We start from the raw sequence: 19,898 nt of genomic DNA, 5'->3' as shown, positions 1-19,898 counted from the left end.
GCTGCTTCTGCCGACTGGGAGGGAGGAGAGCTCCGAGGGGCCTCGCCACGCCCTGCGCTCCCCAAAACCCTCCGAGAGGAAGCCGGCGGGCGGGCGAGGGTCTCCTGGCAGAAGGGGGCGCCGCTGGCTCCGGCTCTCAGCGCAAGTCTCAGTCGCGGGGGGGGGAGGACGGAGCACGGCTGGAAGCCCCCGGACCCGGCCGGGAGGAGGAGAGGCGTTTGCCAAGCCCGCATCTGGAGCTCCACCTACAGCCCAAGGAGAGGAGGGGGCGGGGAGGCGCCCGAGGGGAGGGGGCTTTAGCTGCCTCGGCCCGCGAGGGCTCCGCAAATAATAAATTTAATAAATTCCTGCTGAGCCTTTGGGAGGGGTCCTTGGCTCCTTCGCTTGCCCCCAGCCCCAGTGGCGTAGCGTGGGGGGTGCAGGGGGGCCGGGCACAACATCTGGGGGGGCGCGCTCGCACTCGAGTGCTAAAATCCACGGGTTAGGGGGCGCAAATTACTTGCCTTGCCCCAGGTGCTGACAACCCACGCTACGCCACTGCTGGGTGTGAACATAATTCTCAGTGTGTCGGAGCAGTTGGAGTGTCAGATTGGGACCTGGGAGACTAGGGTTCAAATCCCTCACTGCTATGTAGCTCACTGAGCAATACACTCGGCCATACACTCTCAGCCTCACCTGTCTCACGTGGTGGTTGTGAGGATGGAACTGGGAGGTGAGAACTGGGGTTCTTTGGAGGAATGATGCAATATAAATGTAATAGTGAATGGATGGAAATAATATAGTGCAAAATGCCCAGGTACGTCAGTGATCCGAGAGTGAAACCCAGTGGCTATGAACCACAAACAGAAACATGAAGAAAGGAACTGGCATATTTTCTTTAAATAAGTAAACAAACAAACCCCTGTGTTGCAAAGAGAGCGTCAGCAATGCCCAGGCAACATGATGACCATGTACATATGCAATAGACAATCTTTTATAGAATTCTTTCAAACAATAACAAGTCCAAAATGAAATCTTTAGTCTCAAAGTCTCTGAAAATCTTTAAATGAAGCGAGGTACCAGACTTTGTACAATGAAAGACAAGATGTGAAGCTTTGTGTATTCAGCCAATATGATGTCCAACACTGAACAGTAATTCCGGATATTGACTACTGTTTCGTAGAATTCTTTGTCAGCGTGGTGGGAGGATATAGAATTGCTTCATAAACCCATCTTATTTCGAATGAATATATGTAAATGAAAATATCAAATGCTGTGGAACGGTGCTCATGTAGTCATTTAAAGATTTTCAGAGACTTTGAGACTAAAGATTTCATTTTGGACTTGTTATGGTTTGAAGGAATTCTATAAAAAAATTGTCTATTGCATATGTACACGGTCATCATGTTCTCTATACATTGCTGACTATTTCCTTTAAATGCAGAACTTCCAACCAAGATGGGGATTGTAATAGTTAGTAGAGATTTGTCTCTGAATTAGATGAGTTGGAGGAAAAGATGTGAACCATCTATGTTGTAGCAACTGTCGTGGAACAGATAGGTGTGGCTTGCCAGAAGGAGCCCAGCTACTACACTAGCTTCCGGTTAGATGGGTCACTCTTGCTTACTGGGAGGGTAAAGAGGGACAAAGCAGAAAATGCACTGGCCGAAACAATGCGTTTTCACCATAGTGATCTCCCTCCCACTCCTGGAAAGCTAGTGTACTTCCAGGAAGTTAGTATAGTGACTCTGCCCGCCCACTAGCAACTGACTTCTGGGGACAGAAGTGTTGCCCTCAGTGATGGCAAGGAGGATGTAAGGTTACCACATGTTTTTGAATCTGTATATTTGCAAAGCTAGTCTACTCTGCTTTTAGCCAATTGTTTTTTTATAAATTTTTCAGTGAGAATAAATGAGTTGAATCTTTGATATGTTTAAATGCAATGTAAATAATTAATCCTTCCAATGAAATATTCCCCTTTCTCGGGCCCAAAATCCGGTAATGAAGTCATTATTCAAGTCTCGTATAAAGGATACTTTCAAACTCCTACTTATTTAGAAGCACACTAATCGCATTTATTGTGTTCCTCACACACTTCCGGCTAAAGTGTGTGTATATATCTTACATATTTTGCATGAAATATGTATACTTATTAAAATAATTCAATATATAATGTAATGCTCAAAGCAGGGAAATGAAGCCCTTATGGGTTTGTGAATTTCCTCACAGCCTTTTTATCTAGATCAACAGGAGACAGTTAAAAGTAAAAACAAACAGAAACCAAAACTAAATAAATTTCAACCTTGAAGCAAGCCAAGACTTGCAAAGTTCATGCTTTTTCTTCCCCACTTCCATTTTGTTTAGGTCAGTGGGACAATGTATAACACAGGGAGGCATGTTTCTCTACGACTGGACAAAGAACATTTGGTCAACATCTCTGGAGGACCCATGACATACAGCCACCGATTGGAAGAGATCCGGTTACATTTTGGAAGTGAAGACAGTCAGGGATCAGAACACCTTCTGAATGGACAAGCTTTCTCTGGAGAGGTATGTCAATATGCTTTAAGCTCTGCATAGAATTTTATTTATTTTTTAAGATCCCTGGGGAGCTGACTTGCTCATGTTTCTATCCTCAGCACAGGATTTCTGCACTTTGCGAAATATAAAAACCATATTGTTTTTATGCAACTCAAAACCACAGAAAGAAATAGTTAAAGGGTGTACAGAGGCGGGCCTGTTGCTTTCAAACTGTGTTCCCTGGAAGCTTATCAGGGGTTACTCAAAGAGAAGATCAGCAATGGGGGTGTGGTGGGCCAACTCCCCAGCAAGACAGCTTGCCAACCACAACCAATATCTCTCTGCAGAAGCAGAGCTACCTGCTCTGGCACCCGGAGCGGCGCATATGCTGTGCACCCGGGGGCAGGGGCCATGGGGCAGAGCGAGCGTCTCAGGGGCAAGCTGCCCATGGGGGCAGAGCAAGCCACCCATTGGGGGTGGAGCGAGCCACCCATGGCGGGCTGCTTCCTGGGCAGGAGGAGGGAGCCATGCTGCTTTGCCAGCAGCCTACCTCCCTTCCCTCTTCCTTTTGACAGCTCGAGGGAGGCTTCCAGTGTGGTGTAGGGGTTAAGAGTGGTGGACTCGTAATCTGGTGAACCAGGTTCGCTTCCCCGCTCTTCCACATGCAGCTGCTGGGTGACTTTGGGCTAGTCACACTTCTCTGAAGTCTCTCAGCCTCACTCACCTCACAGAGTGTTTGTTGTGGGGGAGGAAGGGAAAGGAGAATGTTAGCCGCTTGGAGACTCCTTTGGGTAGTGATAAAGCGGGATATCAAATCCAAACTACTACTACTACTACTACTACTATTACTACTACTCTTCTTCTTCTTCTTCTTCTTCTTCTTCTTCTCCTTCTTCTTCTTCTTCTTCCCCCCTCCCCAGGAAGCAGCCTGGGAACGGAGGACAATGGCACGCCACCTGCCCATGACTCCCAAGCCTCCCCTGAGCTGTCAAAACAAAGGGGGAAGGCCCCCAGCAAAGTGGCGCAGCTCCGCCCCTTCCCCCGGTGGCTCAGGGTAGGCAGTGAGTTGAATGTCACCCCCCTCAGTGATGTCACCCAGCGTGGACCGCCCCCACCAATCCCCCTTCCTCCGCCCCTGTCTCTCTCCAATCCACAGCTACTGGTTCTCGCCATCACCCAGTGTTAGTTGAGAATGCACCCAATAGGCTTCAGCTGTGCCCTTGAATATACCCCAGATTCCTCTGCAGGACACAGCAGAGCATTCCTGAGCAGACATGTTGATGTGGAAGACTTACCTAAAGACAGGACACTGGGGTGGAAGACAAAGAGTCATTGCTGTAGAGTCAAATGCCTTTCTAATTTCAGAGGTCTTACCATTTTACAGCGGGAAACACAATAGTTTCTAGGCATTTTAATAGGTCTATCTATAGGCTCTCAGGGTGGTTTTTGTTTGTTTGTTCTTCACAAGCAAAGAAGGACCCGTAATGAAATCAATCAAGATAATCTCTTGCCTCAGAGAAATGAACGGGATTTGTATGCTTATCTTACTTGTTTCAGTGAAGCTTTCAGTCTGCATCAGAGCTCTGGGCAGTCTTGTCAGGAATCCGGTCCAACCCAAAGAGGAACAGGAGAGGAGGCTGGCATCTGCCCATATTTAGTATGGGACCCAGCAAACCATCAGATGGAAGGTCATGCTAGAACAGAAGTCCAGCCAGCCATTAAGTCAAACAGGCCTATCATAATGCTGGAAGATTTGTACTCAGAGGGTTTGGAGGAGGGTGCATCAGGCATAGTCAACAGAGGGATGTGGTGTTGTGGTGCTGCCATCCCAACAACAGCAGCATTGCTGCTTTGTGGGGTGTGACGTTAACATATGAGAGTGCTGGAGGTAAAATAGTTAAACAGGTTACCCAGGGGTGGAGTCAGAGGGACTATAAAACCAGCTCTGGGAGGGGCAAAGGGAGGAGTTCGTTGGGAGTTGGGTGGTTGGTTGGAGTTGGAGTGAATTGGGGTAGAGTCTGTGGGGAGGTTGAGTTAGTGTAGCGAAATAAGCTGAGTCAGGAACAGTTAGGGGCTAGGAAGACAAGTAAATATCTGAGAGGTGGTTTAGTGAGTGAGAGCAGGTAGCGGAAGTTATAGGTCTGGATAGGCACCCCATTATTGTAACTGACCGATGCCATTTATGAAACGACATGCTTGTTAATCTGCAATAAATAAACAGAAGTTTATGTTCCCATTTAACCCTGACTGGACTCAGTATTGCACCAGGTAGGGCCTGGGTGGTGGCAGCGAGAAATAAAGTGGTGGCACAGGGATCAATAGACTGTGAAACGTCCGGGGACTCTGTGTGATCACCACATGGGGCAGTTCAGGGCAGTGGTCAAGTTCCAGACTCAGTATGGACTTTAGTGGATTGAGTACAGAGAAGAAGCAGTGAGTCAGATGACCTTGGAGGGGGGAGTCTGCTGAGACAATCAAGATGGATGATTCCAATAAGCAGGAAGGAGGAGATCTTTATGAGATTTTACAGCCAGCCAGGGGTCATCAGGGGCTAGGAGAAATCAGTGGGTGAGGTCAAATGTATTGTTTAGATGAGAGACCCCAGCCTGTTTCTAATGCTTTTAGGATGTTGGTTTCATGCATCAGGAGAAACCGGGAATGTAGTTGTTCATTCACTCATTCATTCATATACCATGATCTAGAAGAATTTCAAAGAAGGGTTCAGGGTAATGTAATGGATCATAAACATCATAAAACAATATTTTAAAAATGCAGTATTCCGGTTTGCTGAACCCCACAGTGACCAGCAAAATACCTCAGCCGATATCAGTGGTCAGGGAATGCTTTGGTGAGCAGGAAATTCCTCAGCAAAAAAAATATAAAGCGGTCGGTTCCTGGTTTAAGGTCTGCTGGACCCCAGTATATGATCATGAGCCGATCCCAATAGGATGTGCCTGAGAGCACAAACAAATATGGTAATAAGAGACGTACATCCTCTTACAAATATGTACAAAAGGCTCTTTCAATATCCTGTTGTTATTCTTTCTGACGCACCAAAAGGTTCTAGCGATGCTGGAGTTTATTCTGCTGAAGATGAATAGCCGCTCTGCAGCCTATGCCATCTATCACCAAGTAGTGATAAGTCAATTAACGCCTGCCGTTTTCATTGGCATCGCAGAACAACAGATATGTAAAGAGCAGTAGATTAATTGCAGCCTTGTCAAATTGTGTTACTAAAATGGATGGCAATCATTGTCTTTGTTTTCCAAAAGTAGGTGACTGCCTGACAAAGTCAAGAAACAGTATTTTCATGAAATTACGTACAACTCGAACTTCTGACACCCGTGTGCTGATTTCACACGCTATGGTTGACCCCCCCCCCCAAAGCCCTACCATTAGTGCAAGGACTTGTGGTTGCACAATGGGGTTGCTCTCCCCATGCACCCAACACACACACACCCCCATGCCCTGATCTGCTCGGTGGAGGGAGGGCTAGAACAAATGGAGGGGGAGAGGGAGGATGTGTTTGATGGATACAACTCAGTGAACATATTTGCTGAATTTAGCATTCATCTTTTTAAAGGAGAGATGGGGACTCACGTGCTTTAAGTCTGTGTTGCATATTCAAATACCACCCGCTCCTGGGTTAAAAGCCTGGTGTACTTTGCCAGGAATATATTGCTGAGCATGAATAAAAGAAGTCATCCTCTCAGGGAGGTGAGGGGGGGGTCACAATTAATTCAACCACAACATTGGTCTGGGGGGAAAATCCTAATTAATGTCCTCTTAATTGTGGGTAAATTCCTGCTTGATTTTAAATGCTTAATAGATAGGCTTCTAGCTACCCAGAATTCAACACTATAGTTAACACTAAGTACTGTAACCAAGAGGGAAACTATATCATAAACTCTTGGAGTTTGTTTTTCCCAATCCTACAATTGATGCCTTGCATTTGGAAGGGGGGCGTTGAATGGATTTCAGCATTCTTCCTGCTGAATTTCAGAACTGCAATTTGCCACAGGCTATCTGCATTACATTCTGGAGCTTTTCAATGGGAAATGACACAGGTCAGTCTTAAGTATTTGAGCTCAAAGATAAGCTTATTAACATAGAAAATTGAGCCTTGGAGGAAAGAGCCAGAAGAGGGAACATATGCCTAATGTAAGGGCAGTATAGCAAAACCTCTGTGGACTACAAATGAATGCTCAAATTCAGCAATGTAAGTCAACATGGCAATGTATTAAATAGCTAGAGAGATAAAATGCAAATCAAGAGGTAGCTGTGATATTTTAGGAAGCAAATGAAGGATGGTAAAAAAAATAAAAAAGATGACTTTATGGGACAGTAAAGCTGTCCAAAATGTGTTAACCTTTAAATCTGTCTCTTATATCTACTCCTTTGGTGGTTGCAGTGGTGCTTCCAAGATGGTGCTGTATGTATTAAATGTATGGCTCCAATGCATCAAATAACAGATACAAGCAATGGCCAACCAAACCATTTTGCCGGCATCCCTATCCTACCTTCTCATTCATCCTGGCATCTGGTCTTCAAACTCTGCAGTAGCAGGGCATGATGTTCACCATGTGTTTAAGATGCACACACAACCATTGGAGAGGATATCAGGGCCTGGTTGGATAAGGAGGAGAACTGGGAGCCACCAGCCCAAGAGTCCCCCAGGGAGGGCTCTGAAGATGACGTCTTAGGGCCCGGAGCCTGGTGATGGGACACTGAGGAGCAATCAGCAGAAGAGAAGAGAGCTGGGAGCCAATAGGAGCAGAAGACTTGAATTATCAAGGGGGGTCAGGAGAAGGAGGGTCATCCAGGACAGGATTAGAAGCTGTGAGTCACAGCATGCATGCAGACAGTCTCAGTCCTGCTGACTCTCCTTCCCCTCTTACCCCTTGCTCCAGAAGGGCCCTGCACGTTGCTGAGCAGTGCACCAGACAGGTCCAGAGGGCATGCCTAGAGCTTAGTTTCAGCAATGCCTCCATTGAGTTAAGACTGACCAGGGGACATTGCTGTGTTTTTTATTTCTGCTAAAAAACAAAACAAAACTAATTGTATTCCATGCCTTCTGTGTGTGTGCCTGTGGATGACCTGGCTCCTTGACAGCTCCTTGACACAGGATCAGGACTGACCCAAAGTCTAAGAGTCCTAGTCAACATGCTAACCAAGGTGGACCATCAAATGAAGTTCTTGTGCTCCATCAGCATAGATTGATTGTGAAGTGCAGGAAATCCATTTCTTGGCTAGCTGATTCCCATCCATGACTATCATGTTGACTGTAACTTCAGCATCAGGCAATAGGCGAGCTTAAATTAGCATCCATTTACATACATCTGTGATCATGGCCACTGGGCCCATCATCTCCTGGCAAATAGAAGGGGAAGAAATGGAGGCAGTGAGAGATTTTACTTTCTTGGGCTCCATGATCACTGCAGATGGTGACAGCAGCCATGAAATTAAAAGACGCCTGCTTCTTGGGAGAAAAGCAATGACAAACCTAGACAGCATCTTAAGAAGCAGAGACATCACCTTGCCAACAAAGGTCCGTATAGTTAAAGCTATGGTTTTCCCAGCAGTGATGTATGGAAGTGAGAGCTGGACCAAAAAGAAGGCTGATCGCCGAAGAATGGATGCTTTTGAATTATGGTGCTGGAGGAGACTCTTGAGAGTCCCATGGACTGCAAGAAGATCAAACCTATCCATTCTTAAGGAAATCAGCCCTGAGTGCTCACTGGAAGGACAGATCCTGAAGCTGAGGCTCCAATACTTTTTCCACCTCATGAGAAGAGACCCTGATGTTGCGAAAGATGGAGGGCAGAAGGAGAAGGGGACGACAGAGGACGAGATGGTTGGACAGTGTTCTCGAAGCTACCAGCATGAGTTTAACCAAACTGCGGGAGGCAGTGGAAGACAGAAGTGCCTGGCGTGCTCTGGTCCATGGGGTTACAAAGTGTCGGACACGACTAAACAACTAAACAACAACAAACAACAACAACATACATCTGTTCATGTACAATGCATTTAAGACTGCAATGCTGTACACACTCACATGGAATAAGCCCCATGGTGCTCTGTCGGACTTACTTCTGAATGGACACTCCTGGGGTTGCACAATAAATGTAGTAGATAGCTACATTTGAAGACATTTATATAAATTAGCAAGTGAATTAGTTAATAAGCACAGTGAACTGAGTTAACCTTAATTGAACATTTGAAATCATGCTAGTTTACCTGTCGATCAGCCTCTTCTTTTGCCCCTAAAAGTATCCTTGCTTAAGCAGAGTAGTTGGGTGACCAAATGGAATATGTATCTGTGCGATAAGAGCATTCATCTCTGGTGCAGTGCTAACAAACTGCTTCCTGTGCACCCATCTTTTGAATCTACAAGATGAAAAAATTCAAAGAGAGAAAAGGTGAATGAATATGATCTTGGGAAAAGATATCTGAAGTATTTGATTGCTTGAGAAAATTACTTGTGTAGAGGATATCTCAGTTCATAAAGCAGTCCTCAATTGCGGGAATCTTTTATATAAATGAAAAACCCGAATCCATTTTGTATACATTCATCTTACAAGGACTTGACTTTAGAGAGCATTCAGCTCTGAATCTGCCCAAATTAACAAGCTGGAGTCAGCAATGGACAAATGCAGAATGTGTATAAGCTTAGGAAAAGCTGGATGCCTGTGGGAATAGGTAAAGAATGACCGCTCCCCGAATGACGCCCTTTGCGTGGACGCGTGTAGCCCCTAGATCTGGAGCGGCCCCAACAGCATAGGCTTGGCTTTGCCTTCCCTCAGGTGGGATACCTGGAGGTCTCCGCCTACCTCAGTCAGTTGTCCAATCCCACCTGGGGGAAGCGTTGCCAAGGAGACCAGGCCAGGTAGAGGAGGGATTACCTGCCCACACAATAGAGGGAGGATCTTACCTGGGAATCCTCACTTGGCTCCAGAGCTTCTCCCACCCTACCCACCCTCAGTTAAGGTCTTATTTTGCAGGTTAACTTTTCTTCACAGGTTTTGCAGGTTAACTTTTCTTCACAGGTATGCGGGCGCTGCTACGTTAAGGTCGCTGTTAAAGGGCCGGAAAGGAATTTCCCTGCATTGGCAGGTTTCGCCTTTCCCGTAGCAAAACGTCACAACTTTGGCGGTATCAGGCCTTGGGCGGAATCCTTTTGTCCATCTTCCTATTGCGGCGGCGATACCAGGGTTCCCCGTTAAAGGGGTTTTCTGAAGGGAGGCTTTGGCCGTACACCGAAAGGTCGTCATTGCTCTCTCCTGCGGCGGCGGCGTTACGGGGGCAGCCATCTCTGCTTGAACATATGTTCTCCAGAGCCGGCCCATCCCCCCCACACACACTGGATAACCCTGATGCTCCCTAGGTCCCCGGCTGGGGACCGGGGAGGGAGAACGCACAATGCCTGAGCCAAGGTCTACCCACATTTGAAATTTAATAAAGTTGTGGCCAATTTAATCCCATAGCACGTTGTCTTGAGTCGTTATTCCACATGACGGGGGGACCGTGCAGGATCTGGGGACTCCGCCTGTCCACGCAATGGAAGCTTGTTCCTGCAAATACTCCACTCATGGGTTCAGAGGTAGGATTTGAAAGAGAGGAGGGGGGGAAATGGGATGGGGCAGCTGTTTTCAGTGTAGGGAGCAACATAGGTTTAGAAGAAGAGGAGGAGGAGGAGGAGGAGGAGGAGGAGGAGAAGGAGAAGGAGAAGGAGAAGGAGAAGGAGAAGAAGAAGAAGAAGAAGAAGAAGAAGAAGAAGAAGAAGTGTGCAAGCAACAGCAGACTAGTTTCTTCAGAATCTTTGCCTTGACATCTCTATAAACTCCTTTGTCTAAAACAAAGCCAATCTCCATATTATACAACTTTAATTGTTAATCTGTTGACAGGTAATTAAAAAAAGGCTGCAGATGCAAATATGAACTAATTACTGTGTTGAACTCAATTTACTTGATTTTTATCTTCCATTAAGAGTTATTGTCAGTTATGGCAAGTGCGAATATATATGTAAAGCGTGCAGGGACAGAACAACGACCCGTCAGTTTTAGAAGGTTAAAAATGGGTGGAACAAACCGCAGTTAATGAACCAGCCCAAAGTCTAGGAGAATGGAAAGTGATAGCAGTTTCAAAATGCCAACCAAAATATCACTGGTTAGAGCAGACTGTTGGACACTGTAACTGTTGCTCTTCGTACTTCCTTGTTAGACCGAGCTGTAGGACTGAGTTTCGTAATATCAGCTTAAAAGACAAATGCACCTCTATTTACAAATCTCCGTGACCTGCTGATATAATCCTTGTTTAGAAACTTGCACCCAAGCCCCTCCCCTGCAACATGGGGGAGGGTATTGAATCAGAGCCCCTGAAACAACTGCCTCCCAATTTACCACCAGCAAAGGGATTGGCAAATGGGGGGGGGGGCTGTTTTGGTCTGAAGGACGCTCAGAACTCTCATTTCGAATTGTGTAATCCGCAGTGTGGTTAGGGTTCCTTGTCATCACCCCATTTGCCCACTGGACTCCTTCCCACTGCTTTCCCTTCTTTCACAATACAGTGGTACCTTGGGTTACATACGCTTCAGGTTACAGACTCCACTGACCCAGAAATATTACCTCGGGTTAAGAACTTTGCTTCAGAGTGAGAACAGAAATCGTGCTCCAGCGGCGCGGTGGCAGCAGAAGGCCTCATTAGCTAAAGTGGTGCTTCAGGTTAAGAACAGTTTCAGGTTAAGAACAGACCTCCAGAACGAATTAAGTTCTTAACCTGAGGTACCACTGTAGTAAGCTTTTTCCTTTTTTTTCCCCTCGCCCTTTAAAGTTGGGTGGTGGGGGCAGGATAACCAACAGTGGAAAGAAGAAAAAGTTTTTTTAAAAAAAGGTAAAGTACCCCTGGACAGAGCATTTACCTTCCTGCCGCAGTGGTACCTATTTATCTACTTCCGCTGGCATGCTTTCGAACTGCTAGGTTGGCAGGAGCTGGGACAGAGCAATGGGAGCTCACTCTGTCACGGGGATTTGAACCTCCGACCTTCTGATCAGGAAGCCCAAGAGGCTCAGTGGTTTAGACCACAGTGCCACCTGCATCCCATGGAGGTATGCTTGCATTTGCAAGGTATTTTGAGGATTGGTCCTCATATGGGCTTTGATCATCTGAGGCAGCAGGGCTCCCATTTTGGCATGCCCTTTTCAGAAATTAAAAGGGACGTAGATGGCGCTGTGGGTTAAACCACAGAGCCTAGGACTTGCCAATCAGAGGGTCGGCGGTTCAAATCCCTGCAACGGGGTGAACTCCCGTTGCTTGGTCCCTGCTCCTGCCAACCTAGCAGTTCAAAAGCATGTCACAGTGCAAGTAGATAAATAGGTACTGCTCTGGTGGGAAGGTAAATGGCTTTCCGTGCGCTGCTCTGGTTTGCCAGAAGTGGGTTAGTCATGCTGGCCACATGACCCGGAAGCTGTACGCCGGCTCCCTCGGCCAATCAAGTGAGATGAGCGCCGCAACCCCAGAGTCAGTCACAACTGGACCTAATGGTCAGGGGTCCCTTTACCTTTACCTTTTCAGAAATTGGCCCCATTCAAGTCACTGGGTCCATCATGTGGCATCGAGGGTTTCCTGAACCCCTTCAGACACAGAAGTAGTTCTCTACCTCACTGACTGAGTTCTCGTCTGCCTTCCCCTTTTCCTTTAGACTGCAGTTGTACATCTTCTTTATTAGCCCTGGTTTTACAGTTATGTGATGAGTGTCATCGTAGAGCCCAGGGTCTTCCCTGTAATATTGCTCTTGTCACAGTGCTAGTTGAGAAGAAAAAACATTGGATTCTCTATGTAGATTTCATTATGCAAATAGAGTTATAGGATATCCGAGCTCCTGTGGACACGAATCAATTCTGTGCCACGTATATTCAGGATTCATGACACAGACATCCTTATTTCTACTCACTTGAAATAGCAAGTAAAAAAATTGAAGCGAGTGCCTTTCGGGGAAAGATTTATGTTTCATATTGCGGGGCTAAGCATGCATTTTATGGGAAAGCGGATGAAACTGGGAAAGGCTCAGACTTTCAGTTGTAGCAAAATGAAAAGGCAAGTTTCACTTGATTCTTCCTACAAATGTCTTCCGTGATTAGGGTTTCCAAGCTTCAGGAAATATTCCCAAGCATGAGCATCCTGTTGTTAACATCTAGTAGAGCACTAGCCTGCCAGATATTTATCCTGAAGCCTGCTAGGGATGAAGGAAGATGTTTAAACATGCATCTACCTAATTTGCACGTTCTGAAACAATAAGTAAACCGAAACGTGGCCCTTCTTCAGAATTCACACTTTCCTCTAATTTTTTTATGCAGTTCTCCAGCCAAGTGATGTGTACACAAATGCATGTGCTGGGTTAAAGTGTGCATATATTAAGAAATAATATACAAAAATGTATTATACTAGGGGAAATTGTTTTGTGAAGAGAATGTATATTGGGCAAAATAATAATAATAATAATAATAATAATAATAATAATAATAATAATACAGTGGTACCTCTGGTTACGAACTTAATTCGTTCTGGAGGTCCGTTCTTAACCTGAAACCATTCTTAACCTGAGGTACCACTTTAGCTAATGGGGCCTCCCGCTGTTGCCGCCACACCACCACCACCCGATTTCTGTTCTCATCCTGGGGCAAAGTTCTTAACCCGAGGTACTACTTCCGGGTTAGTGGAGTCTGTAACCCGAAGTGTTTGTAACCCTAGGTACCACTGTAATTGGCAGGGTACAGGTCAGTTTGAGGTGTTTCAGATTGGTTCCGCCATTGCACCTGCAGCACACCAAACTCTCCACTGTCTTTCCCCTCTGTCATTCAGTAACAGGCAGTGACACAGTGTTGGAAAGTTAGATCAGGGAGTGTGCAGCATTGCATTGTATAGTTCAGCAGAGTGGTTCCAGAACAAGTCCTCACAATAAATTGTTCAGACTGGAGAAGATCTAGAATTGTATATAGGTGACCTGTGGGGTCAGTTGCCTTTCATTCTCAGCACATTTATCTGTCACTTCTCACTGTGATGTACTAGCAGTAAACTCCTCTGAGCCCGTCTTGACAGTGCAAGGATCATGAGGAGGCCAGTAAGTGCCACATGACACCATGAAATTTAGATTACAAAAAGGCAGAAAATAATACTTAGCATTTAGATGGAATGTCCCTGTTGTTGTTTAGTTGTTTAGTTGTGTCCAACTCTTCGTGACCCCATGGACCAGAGCACGGCAGGCACTTCTGTCTTCCACTGCCTCCCGCAGTTTGGTCAAACTCATGTTGGTAGCTTCGAGAACACTGTCCAACCATCTCGTCCTCTGTCATCCCCTTCTCCTTGTGCCCTCAATCTTTCCCAACATCAGGGTCTTTTCCAGGGAGTCTTCTCTTCTCATGAGGTGGCCAAAGTATTGGAGCCTCAGCTTCAGGATCTGTCCTTCCAGTGAGCACTCAGGGCTGATTTCCTTCAGAATGGAGACGTTTGATCTTCTTGCAGTCCGTGGGACTCTCAAGAGTCTCCTCCAGCACCATAATTCAAAAGCATCAGTTCTTCGGCCATCAGCCTTCTTTATGGTCCAGCTTTCACTTCCATACATCACTAATGTAGATACATTAGGGAATGTCCCTAAGTTAGCCAAAAGTTTCAGACACATTATCTTAGTAATCCTTTCCTGGTTTAAGTTGCAATGAAGGGAACAAGGCACAATTCATGTCCCTTTTGCAAATTTACAGTAACGGATACCTGCCGTGAGATTAGTTTGCCTTATGTGGGCCAGGATTCCAAGTGGGAGTCATGTCACTTGGATGAGGCTTCTGTGTGAAAGAATTCTACGCAGCACTGGGGGCTTCCACCAAAGCATTTGCTATTGCCATGCTTCTTTATCCCCTGATTGTAGAATACACACGGTAAATAAGAGATGAATAAGCTCCATCAGGCCCAATTAGGACTGGGCCCAGCAGTTAGTTTAAAAAGTGGATAGAGGGACCCCTTTCCTCAGAGTGTTACAAATTCACTTTAAATGAGCCCCCATGGGAGCAATTTCCTGGTGGCTGCAGCTTCATATTGTCTTCTCACTCCTTCCTCCTAATGCCTCGCTTGTGGGTATTCCAGTGGTGAAGGAGACCTTGATCTCTTGCGCTTGCTGTCACTGCTTGTCCCCTTTTCCCTAGTGTGTGGAGCAGCATGTGCAGAAAGCCTTAGGAAAACCACATTTCTCAGGGCTTCATGCAGGCATTCTAGCAATGCTTCATATGCCAGGAAGGTTGGGAGGAAGGGACTAAGACAGGGGTCGGCAAACTAAGGCCCGAGGGCTGGATGTGGCCCGCCAGGCTCGCCAATCCGGCCTGCGAACCTTGCGGACCCTGCTGCACGCTCAGTCAGTCCCCGCGCTAAACCAGCGCAGTGTGGAGACCTCACCATGCAGGGACTGACTTCCACAACACAACACGGCTTCTAATTGGCTGCAGGAAGCTCCTGCAGCCAATCAGAAGCCGTGGACGCCTCTGGGCGGACGGTGACGCTGGTGCGGCCTCCACACCACCACCACCGCTCCCTCCTGCTGAGCTCTTCCTGCTCGGCCGCTTTGTCCTGCTCAGCCACCTCAGTTGGAAGGAAGGGGTGGCACCCAGAGGTGGAGGAGCCAGAGGAAGCGGCCGAGTGGAAAGAACTGAGCAGGAGGAAGCAGCGTCAACGTGGAGGCTGCCTCTGTCGCCCAGGCCAGAGGACGTCACCGATGTTTGCTGAAGACGAGGCAGCGGCAGCATGAGTGGCGGCAGTGGGGGGTCCTTTCAGGAGAGGGGGGTCCTTTCAGGACAGGGGTGCTTTTGGGAGAGGGTGGGTCCGGCCCCCCACAAGGTCTGAGGGGAAGTGGACCAGCCCCCTCCTGAAAAAGTTTGCTGACCCCTGGACTAAAACCTTCCACTTCACCTCAGCTGCTGGAGCCATCACCACAGTGAGGTAAGTGAGGGCAGGGTTGGAAGGGAGGAATTCTTCTCCAGCTCAGATTAAACTCTGAACCACAAAAGAACTCAAGGGCATTAGGTTCACCCTTGCCAGCACTATGATCTGTTGGGAGTTCATATTCCAAGCCTAGAATTTACAGACTTCTGCAGCACCTCCAGTAGAAAAATAAATGACAAATCGGGGGGGGGGCTATTTTGATTAAGAAAATAAAGTGAGAGACAGTAATCCAATTTCCAGCATTTCACCAAATAACTCCACCTCTGCCCAGTAACATTTTATAAGTTGCTATTAGAATGGCATTTAAAAGCGCCAAACGCAGGTTACATGCAAATGTGCATTTTTGTTTTGTTTTAATGAATTGCCTCTTTTTGAATAGAGAAAAGAGAAGGGATGGGGTCCTTAATAATTTCCTCACCAAGTGAAACCCCCAAGAGGTGGCAGGGGGATGGATAGCTGGACGGGCGAAGAGATTTAGAGCAGAAATGCAACTGGTGTGGAAAGGGTTAAGGATTGACTTAAAAAACAAAAGTGACGCTCAGTTTTCTTGCATGCATTTGCGTGTATCATCCAGAGTTTGCCCCTAAGAAAAGAACTATAACTACTCAATGTATTGTTGCTTTAAGTGTTAATTAAATTAGTCCAATTGGGTAATTTCTTGTTTTGTTCCCCTTATTTATTTGTTCAGCTACCAACTGTTCTGTTTATTTGAGGGATGCAAGAACAGTCTGTCACATAACAGATTCTAGTTCCCTTTAGGGATCAGAATTTTAAACTTTGCCAGCACAAAACAGAAAGGGATATTTCTCTCCTCTTGTTCCCACACACACCCGCCCGTTCAGAAAGAAGTTCCCCGATTTTCTCCCTTTGGGCCATTAAGATACTGAAAACTCTAAACTTCCAGTGTCGCTTATAAAATATGCATTTTCCCCTGAATTGTTTTCAGTTGCTAAAGGATTGCTATTACTTGCTTAAGGGATGACGTGTCTTTAATTAAAGAGGATGTTACTCCCAGAGGCAGAAGCTTTCAGTTTTACAATAATTCAGGGGTAACTTAATGAATTCACCATTACAACTTTTCAATTTTTATTTTAACATTGGTCCTCTAAGGCCTGTTCTAATATTTGCTGTGCCGGCAACGCACCACAGGGTGATTGAGCCAGGCTTTGATAACAAGAAACCGTTGCAGGATCAGGGACAAGATGGTGAACTTTGATTGAATCTGATTGGCCTCACTATCAGACTGTCTGTGTTCAAAACTATGTGCCGATCAGATCCAAATTCTGTGCCGTAACTAGGGAATCCGTATGAGGACTTTGTTGTTCTTTAGTCGTTTGGTTGTGTCTGACTCTTTGTGACCCCATGGACCAGAGCACGCCAGGCACTTCTGTCTTCCACTGCCTCCCGCAGAGAGGTTTGATCTTCTTGCAGTCCATGGGACTCTCAAGAGTCTCCTCCAGCACCATAATTCAAAAGCATCAATTCTTTGGTGATCGGCCTTCTTTATGGTCCAGCTCTCACTTCCATACATCACTACTGGGAAAACCATAGCTTTAACTATACGGACCTTTGTTGGCAAGGTGATGTCTCTGCTTTTTAAGATGCTGTCTAGGTTTGCCATCGCTTTTGAGGACTAGGAAGGTCAAAAAGATAGGATTCCAAGATACCTGGTAAACTGGAGAAGTTAGTGCAGGGGCCAAATGTGGGCCTCCAACCCTTTCCATTTGACCTTTGAACTCTCCTCAGGCCACACCCACTCCCAAGCCAAACCCTTAACCTGCCTCAGCTTTGCACCACCTGGCTGAAATATGTCATTGAACTCTGATAATGTGAGAATATGCGCAGAAACCAGCCTGCTATACAAAGCCAAAATTTGCATGTGTTGCTCCGCCCACTTTTGCCTCTAGCTCTGCCTTCCATTGGCATGTGGCCCCCAGAAAGGAATGTGGCCCTCAGGCCAGAAAAGGTTCTGCACTCCTGGGATGGAGTGTGGCAGAATGGTTAGAATCCCAGACTAGGACCAGGAGAATCCAGGTTCGTTTCCTGATTCAGGCATGAAGCTCAGCCACCATCTCTCTTTGCCTGCAAAGGGTTGTTGTGAAGATAAAACCATTAGGTAAGAGGAGAGAGAACTACATATGCTCCCTTCAGCACCTTGGAAGAAAGTCAGGATACAAGTGTAACAAACAAATACTACAGGGCAAAAGCCCAGATTGTTGCAGACTGCATGAACAGCAAACTCATCTGCTGTGTTTGTTGCTAAGAGGAGAAACGTGCTAAGATGAAGGCACGCTTGGCAAACCCTCACCATGATCAACTCCCACCCGGAAACCTATGTCCTCACTGTGGAAGGACATGTGGATCCAGAATTGGCCTCCACAGTCACTGTTAAAACCATGTTCATGGAAGGCAATCTTACTCGGCTACGAGTGATTGCCAGAGAAGAAGAAAAGAAGAATTTGTTGCTCGACTGTTAATGCTTCAGATTGCAGGTAGAAAATCGAGGATCAGAATGCCCCCTCGTGTTAAGAAACCAACACAAAACACCTTGAACACTCAAACCTAGCAGGTAAAGAGAAAGGGTAGGGATGACTCTTGGGGGCAAGTTATTTCAGAATAAACGTGGGTGTGGATATTTAGGGCCGAGGTGTCGTCGTATTATGACTCATTTTTGAGAGTCAGGCAATGTCACTGATGCATCAAGGCATCATTGTGTATGTCTGATTAAATCTGGGGTGGCTAATCTGTGGCCCATATCTACCCCACCTATCCTGCCTCTGCCTCTACCTCTGATTCAGCACTTCTCTCCGTCATAGACTTCCCCCGCTCACTAAGCCCTCTTACCTCTTCAGCTTCTGACACCTCCTCCCAGTCTTCTCCCTCTGACCACTCATCACCATCCCACCACCAATCCCCTGGCTTTGAGCCTTCTTCCCTTGGGGGTTCCCCAGATGGTTCCTCCCACCATTTCTCTGCGTCCAAACAGTCTAAGGAACACAGTGTTCTTTACTATTCGGAGGATGTATGGATGTCATGGCTGGGGAACCCTCTTCAGCCTGGGGGCAGCATTCCATTTTGGACAACTTCCTTTTTTTCTTTTGCATGTAATTTTTATTAAATTTTCTGTTTTACAATTTAAAATACTCATTTTTACATCTTTAAGATATCAGAGATTTCCAGTCTTCTCTTTCCATGCTTCACCTTACATATCATAAATCCCTGCATATTTTAGAAAAAACTATACCATTCAGTAGTCCATTATTGCATCCATCAAAGCTTATTTACCCTGTTGAATTTATCTTAATGCTGCCAGCATTTTCAGCTGTACACAATTATTTCCCATATATTCAATAAATGTTTTCCAGTCTTCTCTAAACGTATGTTCTTCTTGTTCTCTTATTCTATGTTAAGTCTTCAAGCTTAATATTCTGTCAACTTAAGTTGCTGTCAGGGAACTGACATCAGAGCGAAAGGCGAAGGAGAGGCTCCCCGATTCTGCAGGAGAAGGTACCAGCACTAGGGGGAGACGCAGTTTGGTAGAGGAGGAAGGAAATCGGCGTAACACAAGGGATCAAGGGGGGCAAATGGGGGAAGCGGAGGGAGAGCTCCGGGATTCTTCCCTGGACATCAGTGAGGAGAGCACAGGTCCTCCACTACCCACGCCCTCCCTGCACAGAAGACTCCCGTGCAGTGAGAGGCGGAGACGACTGGGAGTCAAACAACTTTTATGCTGGAAAAGGTTTAAGAAACGCCCACAGACAGATACTGCTAGCGACTGAGGCAGCCACGCTGAGATGGGCTGTGCAGTCAGGACGGTTTAACCCAGGCAATTAAGCCCCCTAACGGGGACAGTTTACGCACGAGTAACTCAAACCCATTACAGTTGCCATTCTTCTTTGGTTGGGACCTCACTCGTTTTCCATTTGCGGGCAAAAAAACACAGGCCGCAGTAGTAGCATACATAAATAGCCTTTTTTGACACTTGAGAATTTCAGTCTGAATTATCCCCAACAGAAAGGACTCTGGGTTGGGTGTGATTTTTTTTGGGGGGGGGGAGTACTTTTAAACATTTTTTTCAATTCATTATGGATCATTTCCCAATACTCTTTTACAAGTCCACCACATATGAAAGAATGTTCCCTCCACCTCTTTGCATCTCCAGCACTTATCTGATTCATTCTTATACATCTTAGCAAGCCTACTCAGAGTTAAATACTACCTGTAAATCATTTTCAAGTAGTTCTCCTTCAAATAATAACGTGGACAGCTTTCTGGGGGTTGCGTGCCAATGGCAGGCCAAGCCAGCTGCACAGGTGAATGGAGCTATAAACGTGAATTTTCGCATTCACACAACCCGCTCTACCCTCTATTCAGACAGGGAATATGCCTTATCAGGGCTCAACAGCCCATTGCAGCCA

General features: G+C 46.3%; 1 protein-coding gene across 3 annotated transcripts in view; it reads left to right on the top strand.

Moving 5' to 3' along the window:
* Positions 1–19,898, top strand: part of CA10 (carbonic anhydrase 10) — a 339,679-nt gene that overhangs the window by 264,806 nt on the left and 54,975 nt on the right. For all 3 annotated transcript variants that reach the window (XM_083490417.1, XM_083490418.1, XM_083490419.1), the window contains exon 5: positions 2,344–2,529. In XM_083490417.1, coding sequence (XP_083346543.1) covers positions 2,344–2,529 — 186 coding nt within the window. The remainder of the gene's footprint in view (positions 1–2,343; positions 2,530–19,898) is intronic.

The sequence above is a fragment of the Podarcis liolepis genome (genome assembly GCF_965112155.1).
Source record: "Podarcis liolepis genome assembly, chromosome: 2".
Taxonomy (NCBI): Eukaryota; Metazoa; Chordata; class Lepidosauria; order Squamata; family Lacertidae; genus Podarcis; species Podarcis liolepis.
The sequence above is the reverse complement of the archived record's forward strand: the minus strand, read 5'-3'. Positions and strand labels throughout refer to the sequence as shown.